Raw genomic sequence first — 23,068 nt, 5'->3', positions numbered from 1 at the left:
CCGACGTATTGATGTGATAGAAAGGGACAAACGAACTTTATCGGCTTGATAACTTTAGGGAATGTTTATGAATGGGTAATGTTTCTTGTTTCGATTTTAGTCAACAGCCGTATCTAAAGCTCGAAACGGTTCGATCTTAGATTTTAATGTTTACTCTTTGACGGTTTTCGGGGGCGAGAATCGTTCTTACTAAGTCTCATCTCCATGTAAAGCTCCGAGAGAAATAAGTATAACTTATTAATCTTATTATTCTATGAATGACTGCAATGAGTTACTTTCCACGACCAATTATAATTCACCTACTGCAGATAATCAACTGCTCTAACTCCAACTCATTTCCACTTCGATTGATTCCATGGATCAATTTAATAACCCGACCGGATCTCCGCTGGGCCCATAACCTATGATTTCTGAATACCTAGCTAATACTAGACACAGCGTATGCACTTAGATTTCAACGCGCGCGAAACTAATAAGTAAGTAGGTATTTTAATGATCGAGTCAGTGCGAGTTATCAAACGGTATTTTAAGAAAATAATGCTGCTACCGACTTGCTACGATTAACAGTTGTTTTCAATGTTAAGGGACAAATACATCACATCAACCGTGCATCAATCACAGTTGCTAAACGTCACGCAGCAGAAGGCTAATATGGAAATTCCCATACAAAAAAGTTAGCGAACGCTTAAATTCGGTAACGAACGGTTTGGTGTTCGTCTAGGGTTTAGTCCCGGCCCCGGCTCTAGTTTTCTATTCATACAAAAATGAAAATTTGTCTCTAAATCGGAAATATAAGGTAAAGCCGGACAGATTAGAACCTATGTCTTTCCTAATTATTTTAACGCGTTAAAGCTACTGCTAGCGACATCTATGTCAAGCGTTAGGTATTATTTATTTTACTAATCATAATTAAACGACTTTTGTTTCACAACGTGATCAACTTTAAAACGTATGACATATAGAAACGTTTATTAATTAATTCCGAATTACCCACATTCATAGAGCATTAGGCTTGATTGCAGCGCGTGGGTAATCGCCAGTGTCGTATGCAAATCGCACACCTAATAGATGTATTATGGAAATGCGACCGGAAACCTTGTAATTTCATACATTTTGCCTCGATTTGCTTTAGATTCGACGCAGTCGCGTAATTGTTTGGAGACATACAATTTTTATACGGCGCCATGCCGCTTTGGTGCATTTAATTTCTTGTTATTGTGTCTAGATTAAACTGATGAAGGTGAACGGAAGTGGCTTGAAAATAAGTGTGATATCACTGATATCAGTAAGTACACCTCGATGGTATGTGCATAGATGAGCTGAATTATAAAAGTAAAATAAAATTGTACCTATCAATTATTTATAACATATTTCAATAAACTTATATGAAGATACGTGTATAAAATAATTATGTGATTTAAATATAAAGAAAATGATTATTGCACAGTAATGACATGGACAAATTGTGTAAGCAACGTTCCGTGCCCCGATTTTTCATTTTCCCAAATCGCGTTAATTTCTAGAACTTGCACGAAACTTGAACGAACTTGAACCTCTGTGAACATGTTCTTCAACATTCCCAACGCAAAGTACACACTCTGTGTGCAAACACCACAGAATTAGATTACACTGCAAAAACAAAACGCAAAACTGTCACTGTCACTGCTGACGTCACTTTTGACATTGACAGATATTGGATATTTCCATATCAACTTTTCAGATTTACACAAGATTTCTGAAAAATAAATACGATAAATACAGTAACTAGTGAATTAAATCGAATCTGAAATAAACATTAAAATGTTTACTGAGAATTTGACGAAACAGGTAACTTAAGACCATCGCTATTCAGCGAAAAGTAAAAGCAAAGAGTTATCAGTTTATTTTCTTTTTAGGATGAAGAAATAGAGGCCCTCAGCTCCATATACGGTGACGACTGGACCACGGAAAGCGACGTGACAAGATCGTACAAGATCAGGGTTGAGGAGAACAAGCATGAAGCAATTTTGTACGTTACCATGCCACCGGAGTATCCTAGTCAATCTCCACCAAAGTTCGAGCTTTCTGCGCCGTGGATGGAGAGGAAAGACAAGGCTGATCTTCACCAGGCATTGAATGAAGTTTATTTGTAGGTTGTTTACTTTTATTTTATATCTTGGTGGGGGATTTAGGGGCTTCGAAACAGACTACATATGGCGATTTGTTAAATATCATCCCAAGTCAAAAGGATTTGTAAATAAACCCCCACATTATTTTACTTGTCTGGCGTAGTTAGTAGTGACCCTGCCTGCTAAGCCGATGGTCCAGGGATCGATTCCTGATAAGGGCATTTATTTGTGTGATGATTCCTGCGTCATGGATGTTTTCTATGTATCAATATTATACATACGCTTAGCACCCATAGTACAAGCTTTGCTTAGTTTGGGGCTAGGTTGATCTGTGTAAGGTGTCGCCACAATATTTTTATTTATCACAGCATTCAGAACTTCATATCTTTGCTTTAAATTTTCAGAGAAAACTTAGGAGAAACAGTTGTATATCAATGGGTAGAGAAAATAAGAGAAATATTACTTACAATGAAACATCCTGAAGCAGAGAAGAAGATAGAGCAAAAACAATCAGACGAAGAAAACTTGGATTTATCACAGGTAAGTGATGGAATGATTTTACTGCACATGAGTTTCTCCTTATGCTTAACTTTGTGAGTATTTCCTGTAGACATTGCTAAGTTTAGACAGTCATTCACTAATTGTGGTTCTGTAGCTAAAAAATGGAATGCATTTTTTATTACATTATCCTGTTGCACTTTTTGAATATTTTTGTGAACTGATCATTGTGTAAAAGTAACTAGTATCAAAACGGTTCTGTTCCAAATGTCACTGTCATGGTGGCATTTGAGAAGTGTCAAAAACCACTATATGTAAACAAAGTTCTAAAGAGTGAGATTTAGTTTAATTCACTTATTTTATTGTATCCATCGCTTGTAAACATATCAAATGACATTCATAAACATACCCCTAGTTTGTAAATTGTCTATTAGATATCCAATATTACAATCAGTGAGGTTATATATCCGATGGTCCCACATAAAAAAACCGAAGAAAGATGCCAGGGTACAGCATTATCTGATTTTTAATATTCAAAATCTAGTTTAATTTTTTAGATACTGTACCAAGCAAATACATAATTAATTTGTGTCTGATACCTAAAATAAATGGTTTTTTCATGTGTTTTATATTAGAAAAAAATTGTAGAATTATCAAATTTTATTTCTAAGTGGTGATTGCACTGAGCAAGAATAATCTAACCCAGTATTCATGTTTCTGTATCTCAACAAGTTGTCAACTAATTTATTTTACTTTTTAGGTAGAAAATTGTCCGGAGATTACTCACGGTGAAGTGATAAAAGACAGAAAAAGCTCCTTTCAAGGACATGCCGCTGAGGTTCATAGCATGGAGGATGTCAAGTAAGTTATTTCATACTACCTTCTATTCTATTCATGAGTTTTTCTGAAAGCAATGATAATGTGCACAAGTTTATGTGCGGAGATATTAACCGAAAAACAAAACAAGACAAATCTGTGAATTTCTTTAAAGATGTTTTTTTGTAATGTCTTTTTATTTTAACCCTAGGTTACCCAATATGAAAACATAGAAAACCCTTGTGAGTTTCAGTGTTTTATTAAAGATAAACCAACTTGTGAATGACCGACCTCATTATTAATTCAATGAGTTTGTTTTACTTGTTTATTTATTTTAATCCGCAAGAATCAATCTTACTATTTCTATTTTTTTTTTCTTTTTCTATTTTTTTTTTTTCTTGTCTATTTGCATATTCCAGTGCCGTCCTAACAAAACTCAAGCAGAACAAGAAAATAGTAAACGCAACACACAACATGTTCGCATATCGGATCGAACGGAAAACGGACAAGGGGACAATGATACTACAAGACTGTGATGACGATGGGGAGACACATGCCGGCGGTCGCATGATGAAGCTGCTGCAGATACTAGACCAGAAGAACACATTGGTGGTTGTGTCCCGATGGTGAGTTAACTTTTCTCACATAACCGTATCAGTAAAACTGATAAGGGTACAATAACATTACACTGTGACGTCATTGTCGGCCGACTCCAAGGGATAATGAATGTCAAAGATGTTTTATAAAACATAATGCACATTTATCTACTTTTCCCTTTTTGGCTAGTCCTCAAATTGTTGCCCACGCCACTCGCCTTTCTTGACCCATCTCAAACATCGGTTGCATAAAATAATTTTCTATATTTGCGTACACAATCCTTCTCTATGCTGTAAATACGTTTTCTTACACTTGCGAATTTTCCCCACACTAGAATGCCATAATAATAATTGTGTAAAAGTAACTACAGTATACTTATTCAGTTCTAGCCTGCTTTTGATTGTTAAAAGTATCAAATCCTCCTAAAAGCAACAATAGAACATAATTCATTAGGTACTTTATTAATATTACTTACTATTATTGAATGTAGAATTCCCATAATTATTCATGAATATTTTATTGCAGGTATGGTGGCATCCAATTAGGACCCGACCGGTTTCGGCACATCAACAACGCTACTAGACAGGTCATCGAACAAGCTGGATTACTAAAGAAATGACATTTAGCTTAAACCCTATTATAATTTTGTAAAAGTGTCTCCAGATTTGGCTAAGGTCAGGCCACCCTGTATAAGACCAACGGATTCTCTGCGTAGTATTTCAGTTTCGTCCTCGAAAAGATTATATGTAGGTATATATATAGTCCTCATCGTTTTCGATGACGGCGACCCTAAATAAGCCTTACGGACGTTTCCTTGCGTGTGCTCTAATGTGGCTGGCCAGGCCGAACTTGCTTTTAAATACTCGCTGGCACGGGTGGCAACAAAGCTCGCCAGCGGAGTTATACGTGTACACGTAGGAGGGCTTAGGTCTCTCTTTTCGTAATTGAGCATTTCTTTTTTTTTTGCCAATATTTTTTTTTTTTTTGTTTTAGGGAATTTTAGGTCAATTGTACTCAGAATCACGAGTACTTTCAATCTCACTGGGAGACAAAAAGTGTCCCAGAATTTCCATACATTTTTTTTACTTTCCTCTTTTGTTACCCCATAAAACATGTACGGAGAATGGTAACAAAATAAGAAAAAATTGTATGGGACAATTTTCTTAACTACTATGATTGAAAAGAATTACTAGAATTCTGAGTAGAAATAGCATTTTTTTTTTCAAAAATATCACACTTCATAAAAGTGGCAAAAAAAAAAGAAATGCTCAATTGTAGGTAACCAAGTAACGCAAGTGATGTAGGCCTGCCTGTCCCCACTCACACAGGACATGCCGTACAGGTGTAGTGCGAAAAGCTTTGCCTTCGTATTTTTCCGGAAACGTTCGTATTTGTCATGCTAGTTCAGACAGTGACAGTACGTCTTGTACTGAGACAGACTGAAATAGCATGACGCGTTCGTACGTTTCCGTAAGAATACGAAGGAAAATATTTTCGCATTACATCTGTACCTGCTATAATTCAATCTGATCTGATCAAACTTGAATGAAAACTCAGAGAATGTTACATGAATCATACTACGAAAAGTACACTACACAGATAGTTTATAAGCCAAATCTCTCTGAAGCAAAAACATTTTTACTTTATAAGGCAACTCATTTGACTGAAAGATATTGTCATGGCAAGTTGTCATGTCCATTTTATCTCCTGAAATCTTAAGATATCAAATGTAGTAAGGTTTAAGTTTCTATTGAATTGCAAACCTGAAGTAAGCTGATCTCATTTGCAGATCTTTTCTCATTGTTATCTTACTACTTTGTAAGTTGTTTTTATTTGGCATTATTAGTATGCATTATGTATTAGTTCCTACTGACAAAGGTCATTTTGAAACATCCAGCATTTCAAATATTTTTTGTTCTTTACGCGTTAATGGATCTAAGAAGAAAACTGTCAATTTCAAATCTTTGAACATGGATGTCATAAAAATTAACTGAAATAAACTTTTGTAAATATATGAATTAAATGAAATTAGGTAAACTAAATGAAATGTGTATCAGTTGTTTAATAAAAATCTAAATGAAAATAATATGTTTATTGCATATCAACACCTAAGAACCACGGGAAAAGGCCATTGATGCACTAAGGCGCGAAAATGTATTTCAAAACTATAGCCACGATTTTGATAGATGAAAACTAGGTAGTAACCATACAAGAAGTAAACAGTACAGTGTTACGGCTGACAAAACTGCAGCTGATACAATTTTGCATTACTTTTACTTACGCCTTAGTACTAATAAATCTGGCCAATCGTTAACGGCCCAGCCACGACATTGGTCTAAGAATGTCGTGGCTGAGCCGTAACAGATGGCGCCATCATAGCTTGCCTTATCAACCCCTAAAAATGTGTCAAATACTTGTTTATTTTTTTAAACTTTTTTTTTTGAACTCTCAAAACAAAACAGGGGCAAGCTATGATGCTGATAGTGCCATCTATACCTTTGACAGTTCACAACCCCATTGTGATACTGACAAGAACACAATGGTACGTGTTTCAATGCCCCTTAGTTGTGCTCTGCACATAAAAGTAGTTTGGTTATGGTCGTAAAAGTTGAGTACATAATTCTCAAAAAATACGCAATATCTAAATCTACATCTATTTACAAAACTAATACAGGGTGCCCGGTAATTAATGGATAACCTTTTAACCACCTAGAGGGCACCTTATACTGGTCCAGAAAATCGACATTAAGGTTTAGTAAAAGTCGCCTGGTTTTCGAGATTTTCACACTTTTTAAAATTTTAGGTAGTATTAAAATTTTAAAAAGTGTGAAAATCTCGAAAACCAGGCGACAGGTCTTTTAACCACCAAGAGGGCACCTTATACTGGTCCAGAAAATCGACATTAAGGTTTAGTAAAAGTCGCCTGGTTTTCAAGATTTTCACAATTTTTAAAATTTTAATACTACCTAAAATTTTAAAAAGTGTGAAAATCTCGAAAACCAGGCGACTTTTACTAAACCTTAAAGTCGAATTTCTGGACCAGTATAAGGTGCCCTCTTGGTGGTTAAAAGGTTGTCCATTAATTACCGGGCACCCGGTATATTACATTAAATAATAAACCATATTTATTACCTTACAGCGAAGTTCAAGTTGGTATAAAATGAACACATGATTGTCTGTAAATAATGGAAATCACTTCACTAGTACCTCTTATTGTTTTTAGTATTATCCGCCGTTTTCACTGTGATGCACTTCTTGTCCAGGAATTTTAGAAGATCCTGAAATAAAAATTGCTTATTATTAATTTTATCAATTAAACATATTCATCAATGAATAATGTCTAATTCAAAGTTAGGCCAAAGAGGATCGAGGAATTACTATCAAAGTAAAATGTGTAATGTAATCACAGTGCATAGACTAGAGCTATCTCTCGACTCAGGATTAAATCTTTTGAACTTGAATTTTTTTATGGTTCCGTGGTTCGTATTTTTTCTTAGACATCTGTCTATACTGAGTTACATGTCTTTGGATAGACTTAATAGTGGAGGATTGCTTCATGCAACAATATATGTAGTTGTTGTAATTATCAAATAATTCCTACCTTCGGATCGCATCTATACCCACTGGCAGCCAGTTCCTTATGTATTATGTCTATAATTATTGATGGGCTCATAGCGAAGGATGGCTTCATGCAACACCGAACAATATTAAATTTGCAGTACAGACCATTTTTACCTTGGGATCATATCTGTGTCCGCGCTGACAGCCATTTCTTTATGCGTTGTCTATTAGGCTTGTGTCGTTCACGAACTATGAACTGTTAGGAATAAAATCCCATCAATGACCGAAATGAACTGAATCTTTCCGTGCTCTGTGAATCGGTCTTTGATCATTTAGTTCAGTATAGGATCGGCGAGCGCGAGCGGTTTGGATCGAGAACGAGTGGGTGATTGCGCCGAGCGAGAGCGAGCTATTTAGCAGAGCAACACAAAAACGTCAAGTTTTCATATTAAGTTTCGGTTACTTACAACCTTTCGGCTCGGAATTGTTATTATCTGTGGACTACCTATTCGTATCATTTGACACTATTTGGTCCCATTCGTTCTGATCTTTCCGACCGTAGTGGTCGCTGGTCTCGCTGAACTAAAAGAGCAAAAGACCTAAAAGAGCGAACTAGTTCGTGGGAGCGATCGAACGAGATCGGAGCGCTCTGTTACGAAACCGTTCAAAAACCACCCTGGTTTTTGCAACGACACTGTACTACTTTCTTTGTATTCTTTCACATTTCGGAGTAAACCAGCTTTAAACTACAGTCCGCTTATCATTTACCACCATCAAGAACACCTGAGCCCAGCGAAGATTATCTAGCTCCGATCAACGAACGAAACGGCACAAGCCTATTGTCTATATTGAGGAACTCATAACGAAGGATGGCTTCATGCAACACTGAAAAATTGTAGATTTTTTAATTCCTACCTTGGGATCGTATCTATGCCCACTGGCAGCCAGTTCCTTATGTATTATGTCTATATTGATGGGCTCATAGCGAAGGATGGCTTCATGCAATCGCAGGCGACATGACACGTAGTTGTGGAACGCTATGTGTAAAGGCACGCGGCAGGTTTGAAGCTGGAAACAATAAATAGGATATTACTGTGTGCATGATAATGGTGACCAACAGAATAGTAGAAACTTGACAGATATCAGTAAGTACATCATGTATAAATGTTGCGACTGTCGCGAGAGTAGTCTTCTTGTTGGTTTAGTTCACCTACCATGCAAATTGAACTTATCTATTTAGTGAGCGTCAGGACCCCTGGACCACTACAGATATTTGATGTTTAGTACATACTAAAATTTAGTACCTATTTGATACTATTTGGTACCTGAGTACATATATTTGGTACCTCCACTGATATCGAAAAATCGAGCAAATAAAGTGGCCAGACATTCTGACGTCAGGATGTCTGGACCATTTTTGGTTTACATAGTTCTAGACAACACTACTAATTGATATCTTAGTCAATATTTACTACCTATTTGGTACCTGTCAATATATTTTTTTCAAAATTTTTTGGCGTACCAGAAAAATGTTATGACGGAATTTAAAGTTGTGAGCCCGGCCGTGCCGTTGAAGTATGTAGCGCCAGTCAAAAGAATAGAGGCAAATCCGCCTGCCCTCCTGCGCGTCAACTTAAAAAGGAATTTATTTTTAGGCACTCGCACATCATCTCTACTGACTAGTGGCATTAATGTAGTCGAAATATAAAAGTAATTAGTGTAATTACACTAGTTTTCAACTTTAAATTCCATCATAACTTTTTTCTGGTACGCCAAAAAAATTTGAAAAAAATATATTGACAGGTACCAAATAGGTAGTAAATATTGACTAAGATATCATCATATCAATTAGTAGTGTTGTCTAGAACTATGTAAACCAAAAATGGTCCAGACATCCCTGACGTCAGAATGTCTGGCCACTTTATTCGCTCGATTTTTCGATATCAGTGGAGGTACCAAATATATGTACTCAGGTACCAAATAGTATCAAATAGGTACTAAATTTTAGTATGTACTAAACATCAAATATCTGTAGTGGTCCAGGGGTCCTGACGCTCACTCTATTTAAGAAAAAAAGCTTTAATAAATCGTTAATCGTTTTTTTGAAGTTTCTAATGCGTTGGCAACGCGCATGTGGCACTCCTTGAATTGCAGGCGTCCATAGCTCATGGTGACCGCTTTCCATCAGGCGGGCCGTATGCTTGTTTACCACCGACGTAGTATTAAAAAAAAAGGCAACACAAATGTGGGTTTTTTTTTATACTACGTCGGTGGCAAACAAGCGTACGGTCCGCCTGATGGAAACCGGTCACCGTAACCTATGGACACCTGCAACTCAAACAGTGTCACATGCACGTTGCCACCCTATTAGACACTTGTACATTCCCTTTTGCTGTGTTAAGTACGCAGCAAAAAGGAGTGAACAAGTTCTAAGGAGGGTTCGGGTTGCCGACGACTCAAAGGACATTAAAATTCGAAGCGATGTCCTAATAATATGATTTATATGATACTTTAGTAAGCGATTCGAACATGTTTAGAAACAATCAACCTTTGTAACTTTGATAATAATAGCGGTGGTTTATTCCCTGACCCCTATATGACAGGTTAACCTAGTTTAGGGCTCAGGACACTATTCCAAGGCTATTTTACATTAACTCCATTATTCATATGTAATTTAAGCGATAACATACATCTCATGTAAATGTAATAAGCTGACACTTTGATACCTAAATAAAGCATTTTTCATTTTTTCATTTTTTTTTCAATAGACAGAACAAGTTAGTTCCGTAAGTCCTCCCGTCATCAGCACACCGCACCCTCGTTGGTTGGGTTCCATTACAAAAGGATTCTTATGCTTACTGCAATAAAGATGTTTTCATCTAATTCCTACAGGACTTCATCCTAATTGCAAGTATAGTGAGGCCTTTTAAAGCATGGAAAGCCACAAAGATACATTTGATATTCTCCCTTTACACAAAAACAATGAAGTCTTCATCGAAACATGCTATCCAATAGTCTTATAATAGTTAGAATCATCATTCGCCTGCCCTTATCCCATTCATTGACGACCGGTCTGGCGCAGTCGGTAGTGACCCTGCCTGCTGCGCCGCGGTCCCGGGTTCGAATCCCGGTAAGGGCATTTATTTGTGTGATGAGCACAGATATTTGTTCCTGAGTCATGGATGTTTTCTATGTATATAAGTATTTATATATTATATATATCGTTGTCTGAGTACCCACAACACAAGCCTTCTTGAGCTTACAGTGGGCCTCAGTCAATCTGTGTAACAATGTCCTATAATAATTATTTAATTATTTATTTATTCATTTGGGGTCGGCGCAGCATGTCTTCCGCTTCCATACCTCCCTATCATCCGTCATTTCATCATTCACTTGCTTTCGCTTCATATCATCTCTCACGCAATCCATCCACCTTTTCCTCGGTTTTCCTCTCCCGTTACTTCCTTCCACACTCATTCGCAATGCCTTTCTCGTCACATGACTTTCATCCCTTCGCATCACATGCCCATACCATGCCAGACGATTAGCTCTTACTTTTTCTACTATCGGTGCAACTTTCAGGCTTCCTCTTATATACTCATTTTTATCTTATCCATCCTTGTCACGCCACACATCCATCTTAACATTCTCATCTCTGTTACATGCAATCTCTTTTCATCCATCACCTTTAGGGCCCAGCACTCTGATCCATACATGACGACAGGTCTGATGATGGATTTATAAATTTTACCCTTCAATCGAAGAGGCATCCGGGCGTCGCAAATAGTTCCCGTAACCTGTCGCCATTTCATCCACCCTGTGCTAATCCGGTTTTTCACGTCCCGATCGATATCGCCATCGCACTGTACGAGCGAGCCAAGGTACTTGAAGTCGGAGCAGACCGGCAATAAAGTGCCATCGAGTTCTATGGCAGCAAAACTAGAGAGACCGCCGAAATCACAGAACATATGTTCTGTTTTAGATCTGCTGATCTTCAAGCCAACATTCTCCAGCCTTTGCCGCCATGTCTCGAGTCTGCTCTGTACCTCGTGTCCGTCTTCACCGACAAGCACAATGTCATCGGCGAAAAGCATACACCAGGGTACCTCCTCCTGTATGTCCGACGACAAGGCGTCCATAATAAGCAGGAAGAGGTACGGGCTTAGAGCCGATCCCTGATGCAAGCCCACCGCGACACTGAACCTGTCGGTGGTGCCGGCAGCTGACCGGACGCGTGTACAACATTGGCTGTACATTGACCGAATTAGCTTCACATACTTCCCAGGCACGCATTTCTCTTTCAGAGCCCACCACAAAACCTCTCGGGGTACGCGATCGTATGCTTTTTCGAGGTCAACAAACACCATATGCAAGTTCTTTTTTGCACGTCTGTATTTTTCGCACAATTGGCGAAGTGCAAAAATGGCGTCTGTTGTACTTCTCCCGGCATAAACCCGAACTGGTTTTGTGTTATATTACTCTCTTCTCTCAGGCGTCTCTCTATCACTTTTTCCCATACTTTCATGGTATGTGACATGAGCTTTATTCCTCTGTAGTTGTTGCATTCCTGTACATCCCCCTTGTTTTTGAAGATGGGCACCAGTAAACTGTCGCACCATTCATCGGGGATAGTTTCTTCGTGCAACAACTTATTGAAGAACAAAGTCAGCCACATACATCCATCCTCACACAACAACTTCCATACTTCTCCTGGTATGTCGTCTGGTCCTACCGATTTTCCATTTTTCATACTTCTCACTGCCGTTCTTACCTCATCCATACATACATCTCTCACTGCACCCATATTTATCGGCTTGTGATGCAATACCCTGCTCCAATCATTTTCTTCATTCATCAACCTTTCAAAGTATCCTTTCCAACGTCCTCTTATATCATCGTCTTTCGTTAGCACCTTCCCTACATCATCTTTCACACATTTTATGTGGGAGTCTTATAATAGTTAGAATATACTTACAAAATATGTTATACGAGTATGTTATATCTCACTCACCTTAGCCTTCTCTCGTTTCTGAAAAACCCAGTCATCATCATCACACTCTATATTTCTAATCACAGGCACTTCTCTTGTCATCATGAATAAGCCGTTTTCTTTATCTGAATCATTCAAATTTTGGTCTTCACTTCTTGGTGATCTTAAAGCTTTCCGTGGTGATCTTAAAGCTTTTCTTGGTGACTGTGCAGCTTTCTTCGGTGATTTAGTAGCTTTTATAGGTGATTTAGTAACTTTTCGGGGTGATATAGATGTACTACTAGGTTTAGAAGATGAAGGTTGGCTTAAAGGTTCTATTCTTCGCTTTTTAGATGGTGACGGCAGCTCCTCAGTTGATTCAACATATGGGTGGGTCTGGTTGTACAAATGCGTTAAAAGTTGTATAGCTGAAAAATGACGTTAGTTTTATATAAATAATCAAAGTAAAATAATAAATAGAATGCTGTTTGTTCGTAATAAATATACCTAGATATTGTTCTGGCACGAATGTCAAGTTGTTAGTGCTTGACAAAATAATAACATCGACAATCCATTTTATCGATAAATAGCCATAAGGTTATTAATTACCACTAATAATAATCTCTAAAATCTTGAATAATCATGTAAGAAATTAATTATGTAAAGTATTAAAATATGGTTTGTTTTATTATTATTGTCCATATATTACAAACATGTGACTTTCCCTAAACGGGGCAGGCAGAGGACATGAAACTACTCAAGATTCAGTGCCACGGCAATAATTATAATAATTAATGACATATTATAATAGAGATATGATAATGTAATGTACTCGTATCGATGAACTAAATATCGGAAGGAAGTCATCACAAGTGCCAGAAAAATATCTAGATATGGTAATAAAAAATAAAGTTACCTCTTTTCCGTTTGAATGGCTTCAGCCCATATTTGTCCAATTCTTTATTCCTTTCCGGTGTAGACATAGAAGCATAATCCATCATAGGAGTAACATTATCAGTTTTTACAATATATTCTGACTGCTTAGGTGTTTCTACATTAACTTGATTCTTAACTTTAGTCTTAGGAGTTTCTGTTCTAGTTTCAGCAGATTCCTTGTTGATTGTAGGACTTTTAGGGTCAGAAGTGGGATCATCAATTTTGTACAACGGAGATTTAGATTTCCCAGTACCTTTTACATCTACCATGGGTAGACTGTCTCGCATGCTACCGTTTGGTAAGTTATTTGTATGTCTTGATTGGTTATTGAAACTAGTTATGTTGTCTATAACTGAAAGGCCCCAAAATCAACATAGTTGTCGATATTTTCAGAAAAAGAGTTTAAATCTTTAATAGGTTCAGGTTCAGTACTATTTAAAAGCACCACATTATCATTAGTCTTTCCTAAATGGTCTTCAGTCACTATTGTATCATTATCATATGGAAAAGAGTTCATGTTTTCTAAAGCTTCATCATAATCTACTGACACATCATCTTTTTTTCCGAGACTACTGTTGTTTACATGACTGTTTTGACAAATGTTGTTAGCCTCATTTGAATCAGATGATTGTGTTAAATCTACATTGTCATCTTTTACTTCAGGTACTTCACTGTCATCAAGGTTTATTATAGAAGTCTCATCTGTTTCTACTGACATGCATTTTGGTGATACCTCACTTACTTTGCCTGAACTAGGAGTGTTTAAATCTGGATGAGGCTGTTCATCAGCACTGGTACGTAACTTCTTATTACTTTCTGGCGTTTTGGTTTTTATGTAATCATTTTCGTTTAATATTATTGTATCATCTAGAGATTTCTCTGAATCTTCCTGTGTACCACCAACTTGAACAAAAGGTAATGAATCACTACTTGCATTTGAAGATTGGGTTAAATCCATATGTTCAATATTGTCAGCATTTACACAATAATTATTTTTTTCCCTGTCACCAACACAGTGTTCTGTTAAATCAACAAGTTCATCAGTCTTGTCTTTTGAACAAATATTTAAATTTGTTTGTAAAATATCCATATCTGATTGGTTTCTATTGTTTTCTGATTCATTACCTTTTTCACATTCAGCTGTTAAATCTATATGTTCATCAGTCTTATTTGTAATAAATAGAGAAGAATTACTGTCACATTCCACAACTTCAGGATGCATGTCATTATTTAAATTAGTAGAAATTTTTATACATGGTCTTGTTAAATCTATTTCTTCTTCAATATTATCTATTATTTGATGGGATGAACTTCCTACACATTTTGTTATCTCCATGAAATCATCAGATTTTCTTTTAGTGATATCTATTTGTTGACATATTTGAGATAATGGTTTCATATTGCTACTATTACACACATTTTTTTGAGCAAGAACACATTCAGTCAAATCCATGACTTCACTGACTTGTTTTGTAAAATTACTTACAGATTCAGTTTCTGTTACTGTTTCATTAGCTATTACAGCTACCATGTCTTCTTCATCATCAAATAAGTCCGGGGATAAGCTTCTACTTGGCTGCGTTACCATTAACATTTCTCTATTAACTACTTTTAATGAACATTCATCATTTTCAGTATCATTTATATCAATACTACTGCTTTCTGCTATCACAACTGGTGATTGGTTCCCTGCATCTTCTACAAATTTTGGACTAAGATCTATTGTAGTTTTACTAATGGTTTTAACTGGACTAATATCAACACCATTTCCTTTATCTTTCACTATATTTTTCTTCTTAAGAATTTCTTTACTATTTTTTAAACACCCACTTAGAACAATGTCTAATTCTTCCTGAGAGCATTCTACTTCTGAAAAAAGTAGTTCAGATTTGTTGACATTAGGACTTGACGGTCTGCCGGGAATATCAGACCAATTTTTTAACAAGCATCCCATGATATTTGGTGTTTCTTCAACAATGTTCTCAACATAAAATATAGAGTCATCTTTAATAATATCATATTCTATATTAGTAGACATGTTGTATATGAATAAATTAGGTAAAACTAAATCTTCATCTCTAGCGCTACTATGTAAGTTATTTAACTCAAAAAGTATTTGTGAGTACCTATCAGATATTATTTGTTGCTTTTCTTCCTCGCTTGTCAAAAGCAATTTGTACGGTTTTCTTCGTTTCTTGGTTTTCCTATTTGTAATCGGTTTTGCAGGCACTTTAAATCCATACTCTTTTAAAGTAGTGCGAATGAGTCCTGTCCTTTGTTGGGTTGTCAAAGATTTTGAGCTTGAGCTTGAACTTTCACCGGAATCTGTTGTTTGTAGTGATTTGGACAGAGCTATAGCTAGCTGGAGTTGTTCAGAATCTACATCAATCCCAGATTTCTTGCATACAGAGTCAAAATCTTCAGAGTAAGCAATTAGCTCATTCTTTTTAGCCTTTAACACAGTCCGTATATCCTTCTGACCTTTGACTCGTTTCACTTTTATAGTTTTAGGCTTGGCAGGAGGTGCTTTATTTTTTGCTTTAAAACTTTTCTTCTCCTTGAAATCAGAGAGACTTTCATCCATAACAGTCTTACCCACAAAGTATTTGCTTACAACTTTTCGCTTGCTGGAAACAAAGCAAATGAAACAAGTTTTAAAATATTTGACTAAAATTTATTAACATAAAGATAATCTATAGTATCACATACCTATTTAAAGTATCTACATTCATGTTACGCTATTTGTGAGGCAAGTCCAGTCGTTCTTCCTCTGCCATCATCCGCCGTATAGTACGTCCTGATCTTAAGTGCAGGCCACTAGCTATCAATATCTTTCTCTCCTGTTCTTCAATGGGATCCTCATAAAGAACGTCTGCGGCTTTTTTCATAGGCTCAGTGAAACTAGAATATCTGTAAACACAAAATACAATCGTTATGTGTAACATAACCTAAACATCACATTTCTAAAGTCTGTCTCAATTTGGCTACTAAAACTTACTGGAAAAATGCACCCCATAGTATACCGAAGCCTAAAATGCCGGCAGCAAGACGATTTCTAAACTTTGCAGCTGGTGTTCCTGTTATTTTTCTAGGTTTCCATTTTGAAGTATCAACACCGATCGCCATTTTTCTATAATACTTGACGTTTTGGATTTGACAACTTGAAGCATAAACAAATAACATTGCGTCTTGTTTAGTCGTGTCTGAAACATTCCGAGACTTTTTATTCCGTATTTCGGTATAACCTAGAGGAAAATACTCCTTTGTAATGTCAAATGAAAATGATGTCAGCCGGGAGTTTGAAATTGTTGAGTAATATTTTCGCACAGATAGGTTTATGATATAATATGATAGTTGCACATATTAATAAGTTTAATAACTGTAAGAACAGTCATTGTGTTTAAACAAAGTTGCAACATGTTGAAGAAATTGTCACCAGAAACAATGGATTTAGAAAGTGATTTTTGCGTATTGCCAGACTTGCAAGGAACTTCTTCAGACAGTTTACAGCTAGAAGATTCTTATGTATGGATAGAAGAAAATATCACTATCTGTCCTGGCACTCCTGGCGGAAGTTCTGATCCTAAAGGAGCTGAACCCACTGTAGAGGTATCACAGACAAAACACCAGCATATTAACACTATTGATGATTCATTCATGTCAGATTTAATAGATGTTTCAGACTACTATATTTTGGATGAATATGACTCAACTATTAGTAAAGTGAGTCATGAGAGGAAAAAAATCATTAATAAGAAAAAACCTAGTTTGCAAAACATTACTCTCTCAAATATTGTTTGCAGTACTCAAGACAAAGAAGCATTTAATATTAATATGTTTGATGAGCCCACAGCAGAAATACTGAAAAGCATTGTTTCATCAAATAATTATTATACAGGAAACTTTGGAAATATAATAAAGAAGGGGCTAAACTCTGTAGTTATATTTGCCTATATTTCAAGAAAGGATTATCCAAGGGAGCCTGGTGCTAAACCTATTTTAATGTATGCTACTATCAACAATGAGTATAATAAGCGCTACCGCAATTGGCAGTCTGAAGAAAATGCAGTAAAAGTCTATAAACTAAGTGAAGATAAATCAAATAATGAGAGAATATTTCAAGAAGTTCAGAGAGAAAGAGATAACTTACATATTCTAAATAAAGCAAAATGTAAAGTGCCACAAGTGAAACATTCTAGCCGAAATGTTATTGTTATGAGTCTGGTGGGCACAGAAGGGGTAACTGCCCCATCAATCGAAACTCTTGCTACCAACCCCTTGAAGCGGGCTCAAGAAATGTACAACACTATTATCAAAGATATAGAAATGTGGTACAAAACATTACATTTAGTTCATGGAAAATTGGCCTCAAAAAACATTTTATTTTGGAATAAAGAAGTCCATTACATTGGATGGTCACACTCTGTGAAGGCAACCCATCCTTTAGCTTTGAAAAAGCTGATGAAAGATTGCTGTTTTATTACCAGGGTAAGGCTAAAATAAACATATTTATTTAATTGCTCATTTCAAGTTTTTGCTGCATAAAATAAATGTAAGGTGTAATGAAATGAAATGAACAATTTATTTTCCAAAGTAGGCATATTACAATGCGTATGTGAACGTCAAATAAAGCTTAGTATGGTTACTTTATCAATGAATGTCATCTATTATGTGTTTATGCAGTTTTATAGTATAACTTATAACATTACCTTCATTTAATATTGTCTTCGGTTACCGTAATAGTTACTTTTCAGCATTCATGGTCAACGGGTAATGCTGTAAAGTGTTTGAAACGTTGGCATGAATTGTAGTAGTCTAGTGTAGTAGCAGAACCAGAAACAGTACATGTGGCATTTCGTCAACAGACAAAATTAATTTACTAAAAAAAATTAAGCAAACCATTAACCATAAATTTTATTTTCAGTTTTTCGAAGCCAGAGGTGTCCCAGTGAGACCTGTAGAGAAGCTATTTAAAGATATTACAGGGCTTAAAGAAATTGATGATTCTGTGTTAAATGTCCACCCCAAGGATTTATGGAAAAGCCAGCATTTGACTAATCCCAACAGGATGCTACCTAGCAACACTGGCAATCTTGGAAGAAGCTGCCGTTTTAAAAGATGAAAATAACACCTAATAAGCTATAATAATATCAACTTTAGTCAACTGAATTGAGAGGGCTTACACAAGGAACTTGGAAAGAAAATAAAATAAAACTACTGAACTGTTCTTAACACGCTTTTATTCTTACACTAATACCTCCCACCTCTATCTCTGTCCCTTCTTTCAATCTCCCGCCGTTCCCTCCTCTCCCTATCCCTTTCCTTCTCCCGTTCCCTCTCTTTCTCGCGTTCGCGCTCTCTGCGTTCTCTATCGCGGTCTCGTTCGCGCTCACGTTCTTTCTCCCTCTCACGGTCTCTTTCTCGCCGCCGTTCCCGTTCTTTGCTGCGTGAGCGCTCACGTTTACGGTCTTTGTTGCGACGATCGCGTTCTCGTGATCTGTAATGATAAGTGCTTGATACAATTATTCTTTTATTCAATTACAGCTTTATAAGGGATAAAATAGGCTTAAAGATTTTATGGAGTTGGAAAGTAAAAAGGTAGGGAATTATGCAGCGGTTGAGCATGATACTCCAAATAGTGGGATGACAATGAAGAAAAAGTAGACACAATAAAACTAATAAGCAAAAATATACTTAAATACTTTTTTTTACTTATGAGTGGGACGGTTGGTCTATGTTGGGGGAAAGACATTCAGAACTTAGCTCATTTATTGGGCTCAATATAGTAGACCCGTGTGGTGACGGGTTAAGAATTTCACCACCCCCTTTCATCCCGTGGGTGTCGTAGAAGGCGACTGTGGGATATGGGTTAAAGTGTGGCGTAGGCGAGAGGCTGGCAACCTGTCACTGCAATGTCACGCTTTCGTTTTCTATCGACCCCTTATTTGCCAAGAGTGGCACTGAAACTTGAGTAGTTTCATGTGCTCTGCCTACCCCTTCATGGGATACAGGCGTGATTATATGTATGTATGTATGTATGTAATATAGTAGACTTGTAGTGGGACAGATATGTGAGTGTGTACAGGAAAATGTCCCACTTTGTCGATTGCTATAAAGCTACTTTGTCAGTTTATTCACATAAAGATCCAAGTAAATCTCGCCTTAATGGTAACCGACAAAGTGGGACGTTCTACTAAACACACTCACATATTATGGTATTCAAATACTGTGAAGAGTTGAATCTTGGGAAATATTTTTCATAATAGTTGCAATGGAATTAAACTGGCATATTTAAGATTGTTTTTTTTTAATACAACAAAGATAATTTGGTTAAAATATACTGGAATGAATGGACCTCTGTTGCTCTGTGTTACAACTAGTAATAAAAATGTATTCTAACCTTTCTCTCCTCTTGTCCCCTCCCCTATCCCTCCTATCTTTGTCTCTTCTGTTTTCTTTGGAATCTGGGTCATTGTCGTCATCAGAGGGCATGTCTTCGTCCAAGTCATCATCCAGGGCCGACACTTTTGGCTCCAACTCATTGTTTTCCTCCAGCACATGCCGTTTCTGTATCCTCGGCAGTATCACGTCGCATAAACGCTCTTCACGAAGCAGCTCGTCTATGAACTCGTCTACGTGTACTATCTCGAACTGTCCCTGGCGATTCTGACGCCTCAACTTGCGGTTATCATTGAATAAAGGCTCCAGATACTTGTAACAGTCCACTGACGTTCCCGTGAGGCGCATGTAAAAAGCACCCAGTGCACGCACATATTTAAACTCTTCATTCTTTATGAACTCAACCACAATATCTTTTTCAGGTTGGATCTGCAGCATTTTGAGAACTAAACATAGAAAAGGAGTCGGGTAAATAAAACCACCATGCACGCCGCCGACATAGCGTAACTCCATCGCTTTGTCCACTAACAACTCTGCTGTAAGGGCAAAACATTCTTCTTTCCAATATTTAGAATCGTATATACGTGCTCTAATGATTTTTTCTATTAAATATTGTGGATTTGTGCCGCGAATTGATTTCGCGTCCTTTACTGTCCGGTTCGCCATTTTTACTATTTTTGACAGTTCTATCTAAAGCGGGGTCTAAACTAAACAGATAATTGTTTTCAAAATCGAAAATATCGAAATGACGAGTTTGCATGAAAGACAACAAATTTTGATTAACTGAATAATTTATCATACTTATCAATAAATCAGTACACAATAATTATTATTAATTTGAGATGTATGCACTACAATATTATAATCGTCTATTCACAGTTTTAACGGACCATAAACAATTTTGTTTACTTTGGATGTCAAAACTACTGACTAAGAAAATCAAAATTATCCTGCCAAAATTTATCCATTGGTAATTATTGTAATTTTAGTACTATATCTCACGGGTGTGTGATTTGAAACGAATATACAAAATGAGTCTAAAATAAAGTATTATGTATTTTTGTATAAATACTTTAGATTACAATATTTTCCCACAACGATCATAACAATGGCTGCAACGGAATTTAATTTTTGACAATCAACTGTCAACAGTGACATTTCCTAATTCGCGCTTGGATATTGTAAAGTAAACGGCCGTTGTTCAAAATATTTTCAATTTCGTTTGAAAATATTGTATATCGTCGCGTTTTCTCGATTTACACTTAATTAAACGGTGTTCTTATAGTTGGCTAATAATGACGGCGAACCGAAAGAAAAAGGGGAACGCGGAGCCCATGGAAGTGGATGAAGTGGACGAAAACACAAATGTGGTCGCAAACGGTGGGACTGATGCGCCCGATCAAGAATTCCTTATAGACGGTGATGTAGACCGAGTTTCTGAAGATGAAGAGGGTGGTATCCGCATGGGTGGAGTGTACATACCGCCGGCGCCGAAGCCAGCCTGTACATTTGACGCCACAGGCCCTAGACTCATTATAACGCATATTGTCAATGAGAACTTTAAGAGTTATGCTGGAGTGCAGACCCTTGGGCCTTTTCACAAGGTATGTAACTGTTACTAAGGTAATTGTAATCGTTTTTTCATACAAACGAGCTATTTGAACTGATTCTTATAACTTATAACCTTGCTTTGTTGTCTATATGCAGATCTAGAAAGGTGGTAGAGTGGATCTTAACTATTTCAGAAGACATCAGTTTTATTGGCTGTTAATATTTTAGCTGAGGATAGATATTATGAATCAAAATTAACAAAATAGTTTTATGTATGTTATGATATTAAGTAAAAAAAAAAGTTTATTACAATTACATCTCTTGAGTCTGACTGGAATTGACTCCCAAATTCTAGTAGACATGGTGATCCTTTTTTCTATTTTTTAAACACATTTTTTTTATTTCAGAGCTTCACAGCAATCATAGGCCCAAACGGCAGTGGAAAGAGCAATGTGATAGACTCTATGTTGTTTGTGTTCGGTTACCGAGCCACCAAGATCCGGTCGAAGAAGATTTCCGTTCTCCTCCACAAGTCGAGCAAGCATCCAAACATCACTAGTGCCAGCGTTGCCGTCCATTTTTGCCAGATCATTGACGGGGTGAGTCTAGAATTAGTCTACAAATGATGTTATTTTACAGATTTTATGCCTTTGGCATTTATTCCGGGAAAGATTTTTAAAAAGTTTTTTTTTTATTATTTAAAAGTGTAAAATGTTATAAAAGTGATTATTAGAAATACCTAAAATAAAAAAGGGTATTGGACATCACATATAAACAAGTTCAACTTCAAAGTGATACTTCTAGACTGTTTGTTGAAAAAATAGCAGTGGCATGTACGGCTACCTGAAGAACTATTTAATCACCATACTTGAGGTAAGTACTATTTAACACATTCACTGACCGACATAAATGTTCTCTCTGCCCAGAAACCAATCCTAGCAGGATGTCTCGCATCTGAGCAAGGATTACAAGTGTCCACCATGGGGGTTCTTGACAGTGAAAGGGGTAATAAATAACTGACCGGTACCTACTAAAAAAATCTTTGTCAAATTGTATGGTCCAGGTGTTTGATCCTTTAGCAGTTTGTGATTTGAGAAAATATGGCTTTGCAAACTTGTGCTAAGATTTGTCTAATGTAATGTGGACTGTTAACTGCTAAGCTAAACAATAAATTTCCTCAACCATACATTTCTTTGTACCCTTAGAAAAAAAACAGTGATGATGGCACACTGCCATCAACATCTCACCAAGAATCTTATCTTATACTTTTAAACGAGCAATTCTTGTATATTTATTTATTTATTTATATATTTATTTACACTGACCATCTCGGAAACCGCTCTAACGATTTCGCTGAAATTTGTTATGTGGGGGTTTTTGAGGGTGAAAAATCGGTCTAACTTATCCTTAGGTCCCGGAAAACGCGAATTTTCGAGTTTTCATGCGTTTTTCTTCGCGCGCCATCTCGTGTGCAGTAGTTGTACTGTTAAGACAGAATTCTTTCGGTCGATGTAAGTACTATTTATTGCAAACACTAGATGGCGATACAGGTCAAGGCTAGGGTTGCAAAAAAACGGTTTTTTTTCTGGCTTGAAATAAAAACATGAAAAAAAAACCGTGAAAAAAAAAACAG

General features: G+C 36.6%; 7 protein-coding genes across 8 annotated transcripts in view; 3 read left to right on the top strand and 4 right to left on the bottom strand.

The window, feature by feature from the left end:
- Nucleotides 1–1,689: 1,689 nt before the first annotated feature.
- LOC125237939 (protein IMPACT-like) lies at nucleotides 1,690–5,056 on the top strand. The gene is made up of 6 exons (XM_048145185.1): nucleotides 1,690–1,827; nucleotides 1,896–2,128; nucleotides 2,513–2,648; nucleotides 3,367–3,467; nucleotides 3,842–4,048; nucleotides 4,545–5,056. The coding sequence occupies exons 1-6, from the start codon at nucleotides 1,801–1,803 to the stop codon at nucleotides 4,636–4,638; spliced, it is 798 nt and encodes a 265-aa protein (XP_048001142.1). The 5' UTR covers nucleotides 1,690–1,800; the 3' UTR covers nucleotides 4,639–5,056.
- Nucleotides 5,057–7,027: 1,971 nt separating this feature from the next.
- Nucleotides 7,028–13,911, bottom strand: LOC125239696 (structure-specific endonuclease subunit SLX4). Its single transcript, XM_048147340.1, has 4 exons — nucleotides 13,466–13,911; nucleotides 12,592–12,977; nucleotides 8,496–8,648; nucleotides 7,028–7,297 (listed from the first exon to the last, which is right to left on the bottom strand). The coding sequence occupies exons 1-4, from the start codon at nucleotides 13,770–13,772 to the stop codon at nucleotides 7,220–7,222; spliced, it is 924 nt and encodes a 307-aa protein (XP_048003297.1). The 5' UTR covers nucleotides 13,773–13,911; the 3' UTR covers nucleotides 7,028–7,219.
- Nucleotides 13,832–16,336, bottom strand: LOC125239674 (putative leucine-rich repeat-containing protein DDB_G0290503). The gene is made up of 2 exons (XM_048147318.1): nucleotides 16,195–16,336; nucleotides 13,832–16,112 (listed from the first exon to the last, which is right to left on the bottom strand). Exons 1-2 carry the CDS (start codon nucleotides 16,215–16,217, stop codon nucleotides 13,832–13,834), a joined length of 2,304 nt encoding a protein of 767 aa, XP_048003275.1. The 5' UTR covers nucleotides 16,218–16,336.
- LOC125239718 lies at nucleotides 16,138–16,629 on the bottom strand. The gene is made up of 2 exons (XM_048147362.1): nucleotides 16,484–16,629; nucleotides 16,138–16,395 (listed from the first exon to the last, which is right to left on the bottom strand). Exons 1-2 carry the CDS (start codon nucleotides 16,609–16,611, stop codon nucleotides 16,224–16,226), a joined length of 300 nt encoding a protein of 99 aa, XP_048003319.1. The 5' UTR covers nucleotides 16,612–16,629; the 3' UTR covers nucleotides 16,138–16,223.
- An 86-nt stretch (nucleotides 16,630–16,715) lies between these two features.
- On the top strand, nucleotides 16,716–18,712 carry LOC125239685 (serine/threonine-protein kinase RIO3-like). Its single transcript, XM_048147329.1, has 2 exons — nucleotides 16,716–17,973; nucleotides 18,410–18,712. The coding sequence occupies exons 1-2, from the start codon at nucleotides 16,903–16,905 to the stop codon at nucleotides 18,605–18,607; spliced, it is 1,269 nt and encodes a 422-aa protein (XP_048003286.1). The 5' UTR covers nucleotides 16,716–16,902; the 3' UTR covers nucleotides 18,608–18,712.
- LOC125239707 (pre-mRNA-splicing factor 38) lies at nucleotides 18,661–20,585 on the bottom strand. The gene is made up of 2 exons (XM_048147351.1): nucleotides 19,886–20,585; nucleotides 18,661–18,982 (listed from the first exon to the last, which is right to left on the bottom strand). The coding sequence occupies exons 1-2, from the start codon at nucleotides 20,548–20,550 to the stop codon at nucleotides 18,736–18,738; spliced, it is 912 nt and encodes a 303-aa protein (XP_048003308.1). The 5' UTR covers nucleotides 20,551–20,585; the 3' UTR covers nucleotides 18,661–18,735.
- A 476-nt stretch (nucleotides 20,586–21,061) lies between these two features.
- The window catches only part of LOC125242417 (structural maintenance of chromosomes protein 4), an 86,980-nt gene continuing 84,973 nt past the window's right edge, over nucleotides 21,062–23,068 (top strand). For both annotated transcript variants that reach the window (XM_048151229.1, XM_048151228.1), the window contains exons 1-2: nucleotides 21,062–21,488; nucleotides 21,843–22,034. In XM_048151229.1, coding sequence (XP_048007186.1) covers nucleotides 21,180–21,488; nucleotides 21,843–22,034 — 501 coding nt within the window. In that variant the 5' untranslated portion in view covers nucleotides 21,062–21,179. The remainder of the gene's footprint in view (nucleotides 21,489–21,842; nucleotides 22,035–23,068) is intronic.

Source organism: Leguminivora glycinivorella, chromosome 2, assembly GCF_023078275.1.
Source record: "Leguminivora glycinivorella isolate SPB_JAAS2020 chromosome 2, LegGlyc_1.1, whole genome shotgun sequence".
Classification (NCBI taxonomy): Eukaryota; Metazoa; Arthropoda; class Insecta; order Lepidoptera; family Tortricidae; genus Leguminivora; species Leguminivora glycinivorella.
The sequence above is the reverse complement of the archived record's forward strand: the minus strand, read 5'-3'. Positions and strand labels throughout refer to the sequence as shown.